The sequence below is a fragment of the Lycorma delicatula genome, chromosome 12 (genome assembly GCF_047948215.1).
Source record: "Lycorma delicatula isolate Av1 chromosome 12, ASM4794821v1, whole genome shotgun sequence".
Classification (NCBI taxonomy): domain Eukaryota; kingdom Metazoa; phylum Arthropoda; class Insecta; order Hemiptera; family Fulgoridae; genus Lycorma; species Lycorma delicatula.
Genome location: NC_134466.1, coordinates 1,142,660 through 1,162,979, shown reverse-complemented (window position 1 = coordinate 1,162,979; position 20,320 = coordinate 1,142,660). Strand labels below are relative to the sequence as shown.

At 32.4% G+C, this 20,320-nt stretch overlaps 1 protein-coding gene across 1 annotated transcript in view; it reads left to right on the top strand.

The window, feature by feature from the left end:
• LOC142333064 (F-box-like/WD repeat-containing protein TBL1XR1) overlaps positions 1-7,562 on the top strand; it is a 39,944-nt gene extending 32,382 nt beyond the window's left edge. The window contains exons 9-11 of the mRNA XM_075379885.1: positions 803-968; positions 4,252-4,353; positions 7,318-7,562. Of these exons, the coding sequence (XP_075236000.1) occupies positions 803-968; positions 4,252-4,353; positions 7,318-7,347 (298 nt within the window). The 3' untranslated portion in view covers positions 7,348-7,562. The remainder of the gene's footprint in view (positions 1-802; positions 969-4,251; positions 4,354-7,317) is intronic.
• The last annotated feature ends 12,758 nt before the right edge of the window (positions 7,563-20,320 follow it).

Here is a 20,320-nt window from a genome sequence, read left to right as displayed (position 1 = left end):
ACCTTGATGAAAAGCAAAATGAAAAATGACTCCTCTCAGTCCCCTGAGAGGAGTCACTGTAAAATGATACAAACAATTCTTTTTCCAAGATAAAACATTTCAAGGGTTTTCCAGGTATTTTTAATCTGTCCTGCTGGAAAATCTTATAGAAGATGACGGTATCTTAACCAAAGTAGGACCAGTGTATAAATGTACAGATACTTTTTTATACTTGAAGTCGTATCATCTGCTAAGTTATTTTTAGCTGCTAAAAAATATTAACAGTGTATTGCATACGGTGTTGTTAATTTTGGTGATATGCAGGAATTGATTCATTGAATATCCAGTAGGATGCTTGTAGCATGCCATCAGTTTAGAGTTGCAAACTATCGGGTTGTCTGAGATTCAGTTGACTACTTCATTCAAAACCAAGCATATTATTGCTAGGTCAAAATACACATATGCTTCAAAAAATTATTCTTCTTCAAGATATTAAAGATAATCCTAGATTTATCTTAGGCTTCCCTAAGGAAAGCTTTTTGTCAACCATCTCAAGAATAGTATAGCATTTGGAATATCCAGTGAACTATAAAATGTTCATTCAGAACATTTCATTACTATATGTGAAATTATTATTAAATTCTTTCTTCAAAGATCTATTATCCTGTTGGACTATAATTTTTTAGGGTTTTCTGTAAAGTATGGTGAATCATTTTTATCTCTTTATTATTTTTTTTGAGGTACAGTCATATAATTACTTTATTTATACAATTATTAAAAAAAACTTAATTTATTTTTATTGATGAAATGAAATTATTTTCAGCGCATCATTTGATTCAACGGTTCGTTTATGGGATGTTGAACGTGGTGCCTGCATTCATACTTTAACAAAACATACTGAACCTGTTTACAGTGTTGCTTTCTCACCTGATGGTAAATTTCTTGCATCTGGCAGTTTTGACAAATGCGTTCATATATGGTCTACACAGGTATATTTTTTGTTAATTTATTTTTGCATTTCTCTAGTAAACCAAAACAATTTTGCAGTTTTTGTTATAGGTAATTTGCATTATATGTGTTGATGTTAAATATTCAATTTTTTTTCTAATAAAGGACAAAATTTCTTCATTATTATGTATCGAAATCAACTAATAAAAAACAAGAAGAAATGTCATGGTGAAGTAAAAGTAACACTATTACTTTCTCTTTTGAAAAAGAAACTTTTAATCTGTTTTTTATTTATATATATATATTTTTTTTTTACTTTTAAGACCATAATGGATCACTTCAGTTCATTTTTTTTTGGCAAGTTCTTTCTTTTCTTGTTGATTTGTTGTTTTTCAGCTTTTCTTTTTTGCCAGTAATTTCTAAGGGTTTCAGATCTTCTTGCCCTTTCTTGTTCAGAGTACACCCCCGGCTTATTGTTTTCTTGGGTTTTGATAGGAATCTTGTTTCTTTATCTTTTAATTTCTCATAGTTTCCGGTTTTCGTTTTTAAGTTTTCACGGGTTACGTCTAATTCCTCCATGTCTTTCTGTACTTCGTATAACCGGTTCGGTCTGCTGTTCTTGTTCCAGAAAAGTTCGATTTTCCGCCTGATAAGTCTGGTCTCTTCCTTTCTGAAAATATGTCCTAGAAAGGAAATTCTCTTCTTTTTAAATTTATTAGTTATCGGGATGATCGTTTTGTAAATCTCTTCGTTCGGAATAATTCTCTAAATCCCATCTTTTTTAATGTTTTTCCCGATGCATCGTCGTAGAATCTGTCTTTCAATCTTTTACAGTTTGTCGGTAAACCTTGTCTGGTACGGTCCAAATACGGTTTCGCATCCGTAAAGTATTTCTGGTTGGATAACTGAGTTATAATGTCTTATTTTTGTGTTTATGGACATGCATTTTTTGTTATAGATGTTTTGTGTTTTTATTGTGGCTTTGATGAGTTTATTTATTCTTTCATTCCAGTTTGGATTTTCTTGGAGGTTGTGCATGATTTTTTCCCCCAAATATTTAAAGTTTTCTACTAGTTCTATGTCATTATTGTTTATTTTTACTTTCCTTATGCATAGCGGGTCTCACCATAATTTTGGTTTTTCGTATGAAATTTTTAGACCAATTTTTCCTGCAATCTCTTTCAGTGTTGACAGTTTGTATCTGGGCTCTTCTATATTTTGGGCTTGTAGGGCTAAATCGTCCGCAAAGCCTAGGCAATTTACTGAGATATCTTTTCCTATTTTAACGTTATCTTTATTTAATTTTTTCCAATCCCGTATTATAAATTCAAGGACACAGTTGAATAAAAGCGGTGACAGTCCATCTCCTTGTCTCAGTCCGGTTTTGATGTCGAGTGGATCAGATATTTCTCCCCTGAATTTAACCTTTGATTTGGTATCCGTTAGTGGTAATCCGATGATTTTGACTAGTTTTGGGTGAAGCCCTAAATTTCTCAGGATTTTTAGCAGGGATTCTCGATGTACACAATCATATGCTTTCTTGAAATTAATAAAAGTCACTACCAGTTGTTTATTCCTTAGTTTATGATACCTTAAAATTAATTTTAAATTTAGAATTTGTTCTGGGCAGCCTCGCCATGGTCTAAATCCCCCTTGTATTCCCCTAGTTCTTGTTCCAGTCGGTCTTTGATTCTGTTGTAAATTATTCTTGATAGAATTTTAAGTGCAATCTAGTAAGGAAATTCCCCTATAGTTGTCAGGGTTGGTTTTATCACCTTCTTATTTATATTATTTATAACTGAATTTCATAAGTTATTTCATACACTACAAAACAAGTGTATGAAAAAACAAATAAAAAAGCGGCTTGTAAAATAAAACGGCGGAAAAAACTAAGTTTTTTGTTACAGTGGATTTTTAATGCAGTATAACTTTTTGAGGAACCCACTGGGTTAGTCTAGTGGTGAACGTGTCTTCCCAAATCAGCTGATTTGGAAGTTCCAGCGTTGCAAGTCCTAGTAAAGGCAGTTACTTTTATATGAATTTGAATACTAGACAGATACCGATGTTCTTTGATGGTTGGGTTTCAGTTAACCACACATCATCTCATACATCTCTTAACCACCACTATACAAGACTACACTTCATTTACACTCATACATATCATCTTCATTCAACCTCTGAAGTAATACCTGAATGATAATTCCCAGATGCTAAACAGGAAAAAAAAAAGACCTTTTTGAGGGTAATTACCCTAATCATTAGGTGATTAAACTTAAAATACACTTAAATTGTTGTATACTGTTGTTCAGACGTGATATCCAGTGTACTTATTCTTTATTATGTTAATATTTGTGTGAATCCTGTAGCCACTTCTTTTTATTTAAAAAAAATTACTTATTAAAAAAAAAAAGATAATTTAATCTAATTTCTATTAATATAATATAAATAATTATAAAGTGTTCATTATAAATATTGCATAATTGTCGCCGCCGTAAATTATGGATTAACGATAAAACATAATCTACATCAAATAAACAAATATCTAACTTATAAACAATGTCTCTATTAATGTATCTGTCGCTTAAAGTGAAATGCATTAGCCGATCAGGTAGTATACTGTGAAGCAAGGTTCTTACAATTATTGTTAATTAAATGTTAACAGATAGTTAAAAACTCCTCTACGTTAAAAGAGTTTTGCTAATCTGGCATTAACGTTGTCTAATTAACAAACATTAGAAGATTAACTTGCCTGATGTTAAATCAGAACAGCCAAGGTTTCAGTTTGTCTTATTTGTGTGATGTCAACTGAAATAGGTCATCACTTTCAAATTCTATTTAGTGGTTCATTAGTTTTTTTTAAATATATATATTTGAAATTTTATTTAATGAGTTTTTATCATTGTTACTTCTAAGTTTGTAACAATTTTTAGGGTTTCTTCCCTAGAATCATGCTACTGTTTTTAAATGTTTAGTTCTCTATTTACATTACAAAAACCTAACCTAATAAAACAAATGATTTTATTTGACTTATACAACAGTAACATCAAAATGAAGAGCATACAGCTCTTCATTGTTAAGGTTTGAAACAAAATTTCTCTCATTTACATATTTGGTATAGAATTAAATACTAAGCAGAACATTGTTTTTTTTTTAAGCTGCTTTCTAGTATTGGAGGACAACATGAATTCTAAACTTCTTAACTAGTATTCTAATGTTGACAAGCTATTTAAAGATTTTCATAATTTAACAGACAGATTTCTTATATTTTTGTAATATTTTAAACTATTTTTAACAAAGTTTTATTTGCTTTTTTTTAAATATTAGAGCGGACAGTTGGTCCACAGTTACAAGGGAACTGGAGGTATTTTCGAAGTCTGTTGGAATTCAAGAGGCGATAAAGTTGGAGCTAGTGCTTCTGATGGTAGTGTAAGTAACCTTTTAAAACAATTTATATTTAAATATTTTTTTTATAACTCATCAATACAGTATTTATGATCATCACAGGTTTGAAAGCGCTTATTCAAATCAACAGTTTAATTATTTGAAAAAAAAATTTATATTAATATTTTAAAGGTCTATATAAGATCATCAGTTTGTACACCAAATAGTGCACTGTTAGTGCAGGTATATGTTTTTCAGTCAAAATCTATGTTTTTTATTCCTTTATAAATTTTGAATGCATTGACTGACTACCACATGGTTTTCTCAAACCATAATTTTTTATGCGATTGAAATTTGACGAGAGTTCCATTTTCAGATATGGAGATGAACCATACCCACCACTGGTAATCATTAGGAAGTATTTTTTTATGCACGTATTTAACTTGGCACATTAACGTTTTACATATTTGTTGTTCATGTGATTAAATTTGTATGTTTGCTTAATGATTCTAGCATGAGAATCGATGTTCATTAGTAAGTATTCTTCCAGGCTTGCATATAAATCAACTCATGCGTACCAACATTTTTGTTGTTGAGAATATAATTTTTTTTTTTTTGCACGTATAAAAAATATCACCAATTATAATCACATGTAACGTACAACAACAATAGAGATATATTATTTACCTATTTTATAATTGACAAATGTATGGCATGTTTGTACAAAAATATATGTATGTGCTACTAATTTGAAAACAGCTGCTCCAATTTTTGTAAAATAGTTACAATTAGGTAATCCCATTTCAGTCACTGTGAAAACTCACAATCATTTGTAACTCATCTCTACTGATAATAAAAGTGGATTTAAGGATATTGGATCTCAAAGATATTGGATTATAAGATTAAACAAAATAATTTACATTAGAAAATCTAATAAATTACATTTATGAAAAATCGATACAAAGATGTCTTTAAATAAATTGACAAACAGAAATTAAATTGATCAAACAGAATCGAACAACCAGTTTCATGAAGATGTCAACATGAGGTACCAATTATTTTGCACATGGTCCTGTTTTGTAATCATAGGATGAGGTGCATTACTGTACCTTAATTATGACTTTCTTGTCTAGATAGCGCTGTAGCTCTAATTGGTCCAATTTGGGCGTACGTGGTTTTCATCGGATCTTCATGTTTTGACACCTAGGAACCCAAAAAACCAGAACCAAATGGAAATTTTCCGGATGAATGTTCCCCCCCTCTCTCTCTCTCTCTGTGTGTGTATGTGTGTGTGTGTGTATGTGTGTTTTCATGATATTGGCCTCTTTAATCACAGAAGTACTGAATTATTTCTATGTATCGGGCCTTAATGCCATTAAATTTTCAACTTAAAAGTTCAAGGGGGTGAGGCTGTAGAGCAAGGTCACCTGCATTATTTCGAGATTTTGCCCGGTTAACGTCATATTTTTGTTAGGCACATTTTTTAATTAAAAATTACAATATTTGCGAAATAAAAAATTTCCAAAATCGCACCCCTGCACCAAAAAATGCTCTAAACTAGTGGCCAAGTAGGATACTTCATCAATAGGTACCTCCTGTCACCGCAACGAGTGCTATTGCTGCAGTCCATCACCTTGGAATTTCTCTTTTTCCTTGTGACCTCGTTCTCTTGGACCAGGGAAGTTGAAATTCTACAGGGTTGCCGACCAAATTTATTTTTTACACTCTCAATATTAATTATTTATTTTATTTAATTTAGTTAATATTTCAATGGTTGGTAACACTAATGTACAGCTGTTGCAGTTGTCTATGTAGAAATGTCCGAGCGGTAGAATTAAATAAATGAATATTATTTAAAGTGTGAAAAAGTAACTCGGTTTGGCCTCAATCACTCGGTCGTACTTGGGTCGTTTAGCCTCATGGCTACACTAGTCTGCTAACTGTACAAGCAATGTTCCATGTAAGTTGTGAATTTACGTTAGCTTAGTTAGTGCTAACCATCGCTGCTAGTACCGCCACACCCACGCGAATTAAATACGTTATGTGAGCGTGCTTTAATTAGAATCTTTGAATTAAATATACAAAAAAATATTATATTTAAATAAAATGATAAATATTTTAAATTAGGTTGTGTGTATATGTGTGTAAGCTCTGCATCAGAAACAACCCACAGCTATGGACTTTCCCAGAATGTGGCTTTAACCGTGTGGTGGGAAAGTTCGACAACTGTGTTGCGTCAGCTTATTTTGGTTATTTATTTTTATTAGTTTTACCAATTTTAAAACTATTGTTTCAGAATGTAATCTTTGTTTTAGTTACTTATTTAATATTCTTTTGATTTTTACTATGTTAAATTAGAAATAAGTATCTAAAGCTATACACTAATACAGTTGGGGTTGATTTTCTTTCTAAAAATTCCTTATTCTCAAAATTCATAAAGTTTTAAATAGCATTCTATTTGGATAATACCATTTTTTTAAATGAACAATTACCCAGATAAACTAAGATTGTATATGGAAATGCGATATGAAAGTTCTATAGTATATGAAAAAATGCCAAGCTTATCTGGGATTTGAACTCAGAAACTTGTGATTAAAGATCAAGAAGTTACCGCTGTACTGTGGATGTTGACATTGTATCTTTAAAAATCTACTTTTTTTAAAATACTCAATACGACATTTTTCATCACGTTTATGTCTTCTCTTTAATAAAATTTAAGTTGTTTTTTAACTTGTGACTTTTTGTTAATCCATTCACTTCTACCAAGTGTATCTATCTATTTTGAATATCTGTATACTGTATTTGGGTGGAATAGTTGTATATTACAGAGGTGAAGCAAAGTATGTGTATAGGAATTTGAAGACTGTTGTTTATGATATAAATATTAAGTAATTAAATTTAAAGTAGTTTATTACTAAATATTATACACATTACATAATTTCACATTTATGGACGTAAGGATATTCACATATTTACTTATATTTATATGTTTTTTTTTATGTTTTATAGGTATTTGTTTTAGATTTACGTAAGTTGTGAATACACCGTAAAAAGAAACGAAGAGCAAAAAGTAATTTATAATTAGACATTTTATTATTAATAATTATGTAATTAATTAGTTAGTTAATTAATGATAATTTATTTCGTATGTTATTTAGTTTTTGATTAATTAAAGTTATTATTATTACTATTATCATTATTACTACTATTATTATTATTATTATTATTATTATTATTATTATTATTATTATTATTATTACATTTTTAAAATGAATAATTTAAGTTAATTGCCTGTTTATAATAAATGATGTCGTTAATAGTTATTAACACGGTTGTAATTATATAATTATTGTTTAATACATGTGAATAAATATGGATAAAAATATATTGTTCATAATTAATAAAATATAGTTTGATATATTAAAGTCATCGTTTTTCTTCTTTTTTTTTTTAGTACCACTTAATTGGTAATAATGTAATATAACCGTTTTCAGGTAATTCCTTTTCGATTAAAATGTACCAGTAAAATATTATGATCTTTGTAAGATTTAAAATAGGCGTTATTAATTTTTTTCCACCTCCTCCCCAAGGCTGGATCCACATAAAGCATAAACACAGCCTGGGGGAGTGTTCATTACTCTAACAGGCCTACCTGCCTACCGACTGTAAGTCTAATATGACTAGCAGGCCCACCGGTAGGATCTTAATTTCCTTGCCCTGTTTCTAAACCCCAGTGCATTAATTTAGATTGTTTTAATTTAGATCAAGTCCCCAGTACCAAGTTATAGTGTGTTTATTTTTTTAAATTATTAATTTTGTGTTTTTATCAATGTTTTGAACCGTTATTCATTCTGTATAACTTTCATGTATCTGATTAAGATGTTGAACAGTAGAAATTGTGCTTAATTATTAAAATACAGGGTGATTTTTTTTAATCCTGTTATCCGATTGTTAATGTCTGGTAATTTTTCTCTAAGAAAGGGAAATTTTGTTTTGGGACTCAAAGTTGGTAGCACTGCCCAACCAGTAGAGATACGGCAATGCGAGTTGATTATCCTTGAGCTGTATAAACTTTTGTGCTGTTTCTGGTCGTGTTACGAACAGGATGTCTTTTACCATAGAACGAGTTTTCATTCTTGAACAATATTTTGCCATTGTTGAATAGTGCTACCAACTTCGTGTTGCAAAACAAAATTTCCCTTTCTTAGAAAAAAATTATCAGACATTAACAATCGGGTAACAGGACTAAAAAATCACTCTGTACCATAAAAATTTTATTTCACCAATCTAATCTGTAAGAATGTTCTTAATAATAAAGTAATTCTTTAATTTATTTATGTTAGAATATTGTATGTATATTTCTTAAGAATCCTGAGAAAAATAAGTAAATTAATCAGTAAAACAATAAATTTAAATTGTTACACACTACGTGCATAAGCAGGACCAGTTGCTACCATCTTATTCTGCCCGTTTTAAAAAGACAACCAAATCACCTGGTTCTTAAAGCAGTCCTTGCAAACCCTCATTTCGAACGATATGAAAATCTTCCACATAATACAGCACCAGGGTGTTCGTACCTGGTGTGTTTATTGTACCTTTTAAATTTTAACAGACCTTCTATTTTCCCAGCCTATCGCTGTTCATATCCTTTTTGGAGTCTCAACCCCGTAAATTTTAATTATGACCTTACCATATATAATAAAAAAATTAATAACTCCTCTCGTCTTACAGCAAACATTTTCTTATTCTCTATCAGAGACAAACCCAGAAGCAGTAGTATACACACACGGGTCAAAACAGAATGATACCATTGGATGCGCTTTTGTTGTAAATTGACAATGTTTGGTCTACCTGGTATTACAATCATCTACAATTCTGAACTGTATGCTATCAGTAAGGCTTTGAATATCGTTAAGTCAAAATATCATCGTATTCTTATCTGTAGTGATTAGTGTAGTGCACTCCAAGCTTTAGAAGATTTGTTTTCTAGACATCCTGTTGTTACCACAATTCATAATAAAATTGCTGAGTTGATTCGTCACAACACACGCGTGAATTTCTGCCGGATCCCTAATCTTGTGGAAATCCTGGGGGGTAATGAACATGTGGATTCCATTGCTAAAAATGCATGTAGCCGTATCATTTACCGATTTTATTAGTTCCATTAAACATACTCTTTGAAGAAGGTGTCAAGGAGGATTGGACTGCTACAGTGGATAATAAATTTGTGACATATCAAAGATGTGATCCTGTGCCTATTGCAATTAGAACGTACCAGAGCTACTCATGGATACCTGATTTCAGCAGAAAACACGCCATTATGCGTACAGTATGACTGCCACTTGACCGCACGCCGCATCCTTGTGGACTGCATATGTTGTGCAGCCTTATGTCACAAATTTAAATTACGAGAGACTTCGTCGCATCGTAGGAAATTATAAGAATGTGCTGGACTGGGTATTCTTACTTCTGTAAGAAGAATCAATATACTTCATAAGATTTAATGACAATCAACCATAAATTTTGATGTTATCTTGTTATTCTTGCTATATATTTTAACCTAATGATTATGTTTATTTTATTATTTTAGTTTGTCTTATTACTATCTTAGCTTTATTAATATTTTAATATCTGAGAAGGGGCTTTTTCCGTTAATTTTTTACCTGGGTGATGATAATGCGAAAGCGTTACTCTCCCGAGAAAAAAAAGTTGTCATAGACTTATGTAATTTACTTATTCTAACAAATATTTCAGTACAAGTTCTGTTGAAAGTGAATTTTTTAAATATCTTCAGTCGTCTCAAATTATTGTTCTTCAATAGAACAAAATAATATATAGAATAGTTTCTATTGCTCAAAAGAGGATTGATTCACTCCTTATGAAATCTGCAAAAATATACTCTACCAATCACAAGAGGATGATGCATCAAGTAGAGATTAGTTATAAAGTACTCTTCTACACAGTACCACCACTTACCAGATAGTCCTATGACTGCTTTGTTTGAAACATTTTTGGACAGACCTTGTGTAAATGTATAAATAGTGTTTTATCATCTTTTTTGTTCCTAAAATTTATATGAGGGTAAATCAAATATGAACAGGATTTTGTTTTTAAAATAAATTTATCGATTGAAAAATAAAAGGCAAATATAATTTATTTTTCTATAGCTTCCTGTTCTATAAACGCATTTTTCCCAGCGAGAAGGAAGATTTTTTATTGCAGCATCGTAGAATGAAGCTGGTTGCATCAAGAGCCGATTGTGCACGAATCCCTCCACGCCCTCATCATCTTCAAATCATTCCTTTCCTCCGTCACTCAGTACCAGCTTGTTTAGACTGGGGAGTGTAGTGGTGGACCCTTATTTCATTGCAGGTGACAATCTGACTCAAAAAATGCAAACCGTACTGTAAGCCTCTGACAGACTTCCAAACATCTCAACTTCTGATCTACGGTAAAAACGCGAGGGACCCATCTGGCACACACTACAGAACTGTAGGTCATTTGTGATGATTGTTTGATAGCACCTATAACTTATTCCGACCTGTTCTGCAATTTTGGATACTATCACCTGTCAGTCGTCTTCAAGAATGTCTCAAATTGCGCAACTGTTTTCGTCTGTAATGATTGGCCGAGGACAGCAATTGTGTTCTTGATTTTCCACTTGTTCTCGTCCTTCCGTGAACTGTTTATACCAAGCAAACACACGAGTCCGTGACAATGTTTGGTTTCCGAACTGTGCAGTCAATCTTCGGAAAATTTCCATTGCTTGAACTCCTTCACGAGCAAGAAATTTTATAATTATCCATTGTGCAGTGCAGGGGTGCACCTGTTGCCCTGACATCATGAGCGTTACTGACAAATTGGATGGGAGTATGGAATGGTTGGCTCTCCCCACCCAAGCATACTAGAAGCACGGGCCCATTCCTATCAACTGTAGATGCTCAGGAACAAAATTCCCGGTTATGTTTGATTTACCCTCGTAATAATAGGTGAACAGTTTTGATTTCCTTGGTTTTTCATTTCTTGATATTGTGAAGTCTGAATCCAAAAATAAGAAAAAAGAATTAGGCCAAACCTTTTAATTATGTTTTGCTTTATTTTAACATAACCGGTGAACACATAATCATTAAGTTACTTTACTGAGATTACCCTTTTTAAGATTCATATTATTCCTCTGTACTGTTAAATTATATTTTAAATTCTATTAATACAAACCACCTAGTACAGAATATTGAGATAATACTGTGAAAGTATTTTCATGAAAAACTAAGGTAAAATAAGTCTTATCTCAGTATTTTGTACTTTGTGGTCTACATTAATAGAATTTAAAATGTAATTGTAAAAGGGTATGATCACTTGTATATACGTGTTATTGATAAAATATAAAATTTTTATGCATGGAGGGGTGTAGTTATATGTGTCTTTTATTTCAAGTTAAGTACCAGTATTATTGTAACGAGAATTTTAATTTCTCCCATTCCTACACTTTCCGGAGAGGGTTGTATCTTCATCTTAGTTCTTGTTCAAGGGAATAATTCTTTTTTTTAATATTTTGTATGTAATGATTAGCATTTGACAATTATTTTAACATTTTCAAAAAAATTAAAACTTAGTGTTAGATATTGAAGTTGTGTGGTATTTGCTTGTATTTCTGTAGTTGGTAGACATTGGTAATTTTATACTGAATTAAATAAAAATACAATGAAAAAACATGATTTTTTATTGTTATTGACTTCCAATTTAACCCCATGGTTTTTTTTTTGAATTGTTCATAGTTACTTTAGTAGGAGTACTTTTTTTTAGAGAAGATAATAAAATATCTTTATTGAAAACCAATGTAGCATTTAGTTAGTATTTAATAATTCTTGTGAACTATGAAAGGTACGATAATATGTTAGTAGAGTGTTCTCAGATAGTAGGCTTAAAGATGGAATATTGCATAAATGAGCAGTATATGCTGAGAGACATTTTACGCATAATGTGTGAAGTCAGGAGTATGTCACTTTCAAGAATGGAGAGGATACCACATACTTTGTAGTTGTGGTTTAATGATAAAATTTCCCTTCGCATTACAACATTCCTAACAAATATAGCAGCTGCTATTTTCAAATAGATAATTTTATGAAACATCATTACAGATTTATATTGGAATTGGCAAGAAAATTTCAGTTTTAACAGAATTGTTTGAATAAAATTGTGTGTAATTTTGTTAACACCTGTTAATTTATGGTCAAGTTTAACATGGGTACAAAAATGAACATTTCATCATCTTTATTTTTTTGTTTCTGTAAAGTTCCTGTCTTTACAGAAACAAAGCTTTCTTTTGTTTGTTTTGTTTTGTTTGTTTTCTTTGCAGCCTTTAAAGCTGCAAAGGCTCACAAAGAGATATATGAAGTTTATTTTTTTACTCAAAAACAAACCACGTTCTGGTCAGCCTGTTGAACTAAATCAAGAACCAAATGAAATACATAATTGAATCTGATTTGTCATATATCTGTGCGAGAGACTGCATAGAGGGTAAATGTATCTCACATAATGATTGAAAATCACATTGAATGTCTTGGACCTAAAAAGATTGATATTTGGATTCTGCATGAATAAAAAGAGATTCACTTAACACAACAAATCAGTATGTAAAGTGCACATATAAAATTTGATGAAGTCTTTTTTGAAACAAATCATCGCTGGTGATGAAAAATGCATTTTCTACAATATCATCAATCGAAAGTGATAATGGACCGTGTGAGATGTAACAGCAAAGCCATATTGAAAACTGTATTGTATAAAAATATTATGTAATTTGGTAGGATTGCAATGATATATATTTTGGGTTGCTTCCAAGGAACCAAACTATTCATACAAATGTTTACTGTCAACAACTAAAGAAAAAACTGCAGAAAGCAATCAAAGAAAAACTACTAGAATTGGCAAATCACAAAGGAGTCTTTTTTCCCAGACAATGTAAGGTCTCATATCTTTGGTAACTCATGGAAAATTATTGAAACTTTGTCGGGAAGCGATGTCTCATTACCTATATAGCTGTGATATTGCACTATCAGATTACTATTTATTTCAAAGTTTGCAAAATTCTTTGAATGGTAAAACTTTTACTAATGATGACCTGAAATTGCACTCGGTTCAATTTTTTGCTGAAATGGACCAAATGTTCTAAGAGCATAGAATCTTGAAGTTCTCAGAAAGATAGCAAAAGATTATCAGACAAAACGAAAAATATGTAATTGATAAACTTTTTTCTTTGTTTTTTTTGTCTTCAGTCATTTGACTGGTTTGATGCAGCTCTCCAAGATTCCCCCTATCTAGTGCTAGTCGTTTCATTTCGGTATACACCCTACATCCTACATCCCTAACAATTTGCTTTACATATTCCAAACATGGCCTGCCTACACAATTTTTGCCTTCTACCTCCCCTTCCAATATTAAAGTGACTATTCCAGGATGCCTTAATATGTGGCCTATAAGTCTATCTCTTCTTTTAACTATATTTTTCCAAATGCTTCTTTCTTCATCAATTTGTTGCAACACCTCTTCATTTGTCATCCTATCCACCTGTCTGATTTTTAACATTCTCCTATAGCACTGCATTTCAAAAGCTTCTAATCTTTTCTTCTCAGACACTGTGATCGTCCAAGTTTCACTTCCATATAAAGCGACGCTCCAAACATCTACTTTCAAAAAATCTTTTCCTGACGTTTAAAGTAATTTTTGATGTAAACAAATGATATTTCTGACTGAAGGCTTGTTTCGCCTATGCTATTCGGCATTTTATATCACTCCTGCTTCGTCCATCTTTAGTAATTCTACTTCCCAATAACAAAATTCTTCTACCTTCATAATCTTTTCTCCTCCTATTTTCACATTCAGTGGTCCATCTTTGTTATTTCTACTACATTTCATTACTTTCGTTTTGTTTTTGTCTATTTTCACGCGGTAGTTCTTGCGAAGGACTTCATCTGTGCCTTTCATTGTTTCTTCTAAATCCTTTTTACTCTCTGCTAGAATTACTATATCATCAGCAAATCGTAGCATCTTTATCTTTTCACTTTGTAATGTTACTCTGAATCTAAATTGTTCTTTAACATCATATAAATAAGGCTAGTATAATCTTAGTATTATATACTTGCCTTGTTCTTTTCTTTGTATAAATAAAATAAAAAAATTGAGTTTTATTTCATACTGTAAAACCAAAATTACTTTCTTGCTAACTAATCAATCATGTAAGCATGTTCATTCTTCTTGCTCAACTGTTTGTTGGTGTTGTTTCTTCTTGCTTATTAAAAAAGACATTAGATTATATTGTCTGACCGGTTTCTAATCGTACTCATTTTAAATTTGAACACACGTATTATAATTGACTTTCATAATAAATAATGCCATAATTATTCAATAAATGTTTGTATTTTTATCTTCATGTACGGCACCTCTATGGTGCAAAGAATTAGGCTTTCAAAGAAATCGAAAGGCAAGGATCGCACATGAACACCAGCCCTAATAATTCTACCTAATAAAAAGTAACATTAGTTGTAAAATTTCATAAAAATCAGAAAATTCATTTGACTATAAACAAATTACTAAAAGATCGAGTTAAAACAAAAATCTCATATCACTCAGTTTATTACAAAAGCACAGTATAAATACTTGTCATTTCCAAAAAGAAAATATACATTTAAACTCAAAAATGAAGGTTTGTATTAGTAAAAGTTACGTAAAAATAATTTAAGTAGTTATTGAATTTTAAGATGTTGCTTAAAAAATCGACCTAATAGTTTCATGTAACTTAATGTGAATGAGAACTTATATTGATTCATGACAACCTTAAATTATGATGGTTTTTAATAATTTATTACTGTACATGGTAATACAAAATTAAACAATTTGTATACATACAATAATATTATAAATGATGATTATATTTGTTAAATAGTTTTTTATTATAATTTAACGTTTGTAACCTTTAATGTCATCATCATCATCGTACTCATCGCTCGATTCTCTATCGCTGATATATTCCAAGTCAAAAAAATTTGTCGTCTCTTCTTCAAGAAATGCTATAACATCTTTTAATGGTACTCCCATTCCAAATAATTGGTTTGATACAAATTCACATTCTTCTGTACTTACAATACCGTAAAATAATTCTTTTAATTTATAACGTTGTTCTACAACATTCTGAAAAAAAAAAGAAATAATATTAAGGAAATTATTATGCTGTATTTATTATTATATATATTATTTTATCATTCAATTTCCAATTTAGTAACCACTTTTTCATAATTCAACCAAAACACTAAAGATTTTGTTGGATCAATATTGGCAAAGCTATAAAATTTTTACACACTCCCAATTTCAGGGATTTAAATGAATAATGAATACCTCTTTATACAGATGTAATTTGTTAAAAAAATTTCATATGTTAGTTCTTAGAGTTATTATGCTCAGAATTTCTTAGTAAATTACATGTTATTTTTATGTATGAGGGTTATTTTTTTTCAAGGTCCGATCGGTCGCAAAATAAAAACTCGTGCAGAAATCGGATAAACCTTTGCACATATGTGTTATGCAGCATCTCTAGTATGGCCTTTAATTATGCCGCATCACCTCGTTTAGTTCTGAACACACAGCTTGCACGTAAACATGTCTACAACAATAACATCTCCCGCCAATCACAATTGGCAGGAGATGTTATTTACCGCACACACTTCACAAAGTGCGTGCGGTAATTCGATTTCTTCAGGCTGAGGGGTGTAATGCGGCTGAAATTCATAGACGAATAAGTAACGTGTATAGTGAAACTTCAATGAGTGACAGCAAAGTCCGACAATGGTGCAGGACGTGCAGATGTTCATGATGCAGGCGGTCAGGGAAGGAAGCGAGTGTCAACCGATGATCTCGTTGAGCAAGTGGAAGAGGCAATTTGAAAAAATTGTCGGTTCACGATTTCCATATTGAGTGATTCGATTCCTGAAATTTTAAGGTCAGCTCTCTACACCAATGTGAGTGAGAGACTTCAGTACCGAAACTGTGTGCGAGATGGGTTCCCATGATGCTGTCCGACCATCACAAAACAATGAGAATGGACGCCTCCCTAACGTTTCAACAGAGCTACCACAATGAAGGAGAAGATTTTTTGAACAAAATTGCCACGGGGGACGATTTTGAAATTGAAGAAACAAAAGAACAATCCAAACAGTGGATGCATTCTCATTCTCCCAGTAAACCAAAGAAGTTCAAGCGAACCTTCTCCAACAGAAAGCGTATGGCTACTGTGTTCTGAGAGCGGAATGGAGTTCTCTTGGTGGAATTCATGGAACATGGCACGACCATCACTGCAGCCTATAATGCATGACTCTTCAACGTCTATGAAGGGCAATTCAGAATAAGCGGAGAGGAATGTTGTCATCAGGCATTATCTTTCTCCATGACAATGCTCGGCCGCACACTGCAGCTGTAACAAAGAAGCTCCTGCAGCGTTTTCGTTGGGAAGTGTTTGATCACCCACCGTACAGCCTGGACTTGGCTCCATCCGATTTTCACCTCTTTGTTCACATGAAATGTGGGAGCACGACATTTTGGCACAGACCAGCGTAGAAACATGGCTGAAAACACAGGCGGCTCTGTTCTATGATGAGGGTATTGGAAAGTTGGTACCACGCTACGACAAATGTCTAAATCGGAGTGGCGACTATGTAGAGAAATAGCGTAACTATGTAAGTTTTTTTTTTTGTCTTCAGTCATTTGACTGGTTTGATGCAGCTTTCCAAGATTCCCTATCTAGTGCTAGTCGTTTCATTTCAGTATACCATCTACATCCTACATCCCTAACAATTTGTTTTACATATTCCAAACGTGGCCTGCCTACACAATTTTTCCTTCTACCTGTCCTTCCAATATTAAAGCGACTATTCCAGGATGCCTTAGTATAAATTTTACAAGAAGAATCCAAAAAAGTATAGCCAGCTCACCATTTTAGAAACACTGTTTTTTTTTTTGTCTTCAGTAATTTGACTGGTTTGATGCAGCTCTCCAAGATTCCTTGTCTATTGCAAGTCGTTTCAATTCGGTATCCCCCCTACATTCTACATCCCTAACAATTTGTTTTACATATTCCAAACGTGGCCTGCCTACACAATTTTTTCCTTCTACCTGTCCTTCCAATATTAAAGAGACTATTCCAGGATGCCTTAGTATGCGGCCTATAAGTCTGTCTCTTCTTTTAACTATATTTTTCCAAATGCTTCTTTCTTCATCTATTTACCAACTCCTCTTCATTTGTCGCTTTATCCGCCCGTCTGATTTTTAACACTCTCCTATAGCACCGCATTTCAAAATCTTCTAATATTTTCTTCCCAGGTACACCGATCGTCCAAGTTTCACCTCTATATGAAGCGACGCTCCAAATGTATACTTTCAAAAATCTTTTCCTGACGTTTAAATTAATTTTTGATGTAAAAAATTATATTTCTGACTGAAGGCTTGTTTCGCTTGTGCTATTCGGCATTTTATATCGCTCCTGCTTCGTGCATCTGTAGTAGTTCTACTTCCCAAATAACAAAATTCTTCTACCTCCTTAATCTTTTCTCCTCCTATTTTCACATTCAGTTGTCCATCTTCGTTATTTCTACTACATTTCATTACTTTCGTTTTGTTCTTGTTTATTTTCTCGCGGTAGTTCTTGCGTAGGACTTCATTCGTTCATTGTTTCTTCTAAATCCTTTTTACTCTCGGCTAGAATTACTATATCATCAGCAAATCGTAGCATCTTTATCTTTTCACCTTGTACTGTTACTCCGAATCTAAATTGTTCTTTAACATCATTAACTGCTAGTTGTATGTAAAGATTAAAAAGTAACGGGGATAGGGAACATCCTTGTCGGACTCCCTTTCTTATTACGGCTTCTTTCTTATGTTCTTCAATTATTACTGTTGCTGTTTGGTTCCTGTAAATGTCAGCAATTGTTCTTATATCTCTGTATTTGAGCCCTAATTTTATTAAAATGCTGAACATTTTATTCCAGTCTATATTATCGAATGCCTTTTCTAGGTCTATAAACGCCAAGTATGTCGGTTTGTTTTTCTTTAATCTTTCTTCTACTATTAATCTGAGGCCTAAAATTGCTTCCCTTGTCCCTATACTTTTCCTGAAACAAAGTCGGTCTTCTCCTAACACTTCTTCCACTCTCCTCTCAATTCTTCTGTATAGAATTCTAGTTAAGATTTTTGATGCATGACTAGTTAAACTAATTGTTCTGTATTCTTCACATTTATCTGCCCCTGCTTTCTTTGGTATCATGACTATAACACTTTTTTTGAAGTCTGACGGAACTTCCCCTTTTTCATGAATATTACACACCAGTTTGTATAATCTATCAATCGCTTCCTCACCTGCACTGCGCAGTAATTCTACAGGTATTCCGTCTATTCCAGGAGCCTTTCTGCCATTTAAATCTTTTAATGGTCTCTTAAATTCAGATCTCAGTATTGTTTCTCCCATTTTATCCTCCTCAATTTCCTCTTCTTCCTCTATAACACCATTTCCTCCATATAACTCTTCAATATATTCCACCCATCTATCGACTTTACCTTTCGTATTACATATTGGCGTACCATCTTTGTTTAACACATTATTAGATTTTAATTTATGTACCCCAAAATTTTCCTTAACTTTCCTGTATGTTTTTTTTTTACCAATGTTCATTTCTCTTTCCACTTCTGAACACTTTTTTTTTTTTATCCACTCTTCTTTTGCTAGTTTGCACTTCCTGTTTATAGCATTTCTTAATTGTCGGTAGTTCCTTTTACTTTCTTCATCACTAGCATTCTTATATTTTCTACGTTCATCCATCAGCTGCAATATATCGTCTGAAACCCAATGTTTTCTACCAGTTATCTTTGTTCCGCCTAAGTTCGCTTCTGCTGATTTAATAATTTCCTTTTTAACATTCTCCCATTCTTCTGCTACATTTTCTACCTTATCTTTTTTATTCAGACCTCTTGCGATGTCCTCCTCAAGAATCTTCTTTACCTCCTCTTCCTCAAGCTTCTCTAAATTCCACCGATTCATCTGACACCTTTTCTTCAGGTTTTTAAATCCCAATTTACATTTCATTATCACCAAATTATGGTCGCTATCAATGTCTGCTCCAGGGTAAGTTTTGCAGTCAACGAGTTGATTCCTAAATCTTTGCTTAACCATGATATAATCTATCTGATACCTTGCAGTATCGCCTGCCTTTTTCCAAGTGTATATTCTTTTATTATGATTTTTAAATTGGGTGTTGGCAATTACTAAATTATACTTTGTGCAAAACTCATTCAAACTTTCATTCCTTTTGCCCAGCCTGTATTCCCCCACTATATTTCCTTCCTTGCCCTTTCCAATGCTTGCATTCCAATCTCCAACTATTATTAAATTTTCATCTCCTTTTACGTGTTTAATTGCTTCATCAATCTCTTCGTATACACACTCTACCTCAAAATCATCATCATGGGCGCTTGTAAGCATATAGACGTTAACAATCGTTGTCGGTTTAGGTTTTGATTTTATCCTTATTACAATGATTCTATCGCTATGCGTTTTGAAATATTCTACTCTCTTCCCTATCTTCTTGTTCATTATGAAACCTACTCCTGCCTGGCCATTATTTGAAGCCGAGTTTATTATTCTAAAATCACCTGACCAATAGTCGCCTTCCTCTTCCCACCAAACCTCACTAATTCCTACTACATCCACATTTATCCTATCCATTTCTCTTTTTAAATTTTCCAGCCTACCAACCTTTTTTAAACTTCTAACATTCCACGCTCCGACTCGTAGAATGTTATTTTTTAATTTTCTGGTGACCCTCTCCTTAGTAGTCCCCACCCGGAGATCCGAACGGGGGACTAGTTTACCTCCGGAATAATTCAACAAGGAAGGCGCCTCCATCATTGCTATATGAAAATGCAGAGAGCCACATTTTCTTGAAAAAAAAAGCAGCTGTAGTTTTCCATTGCT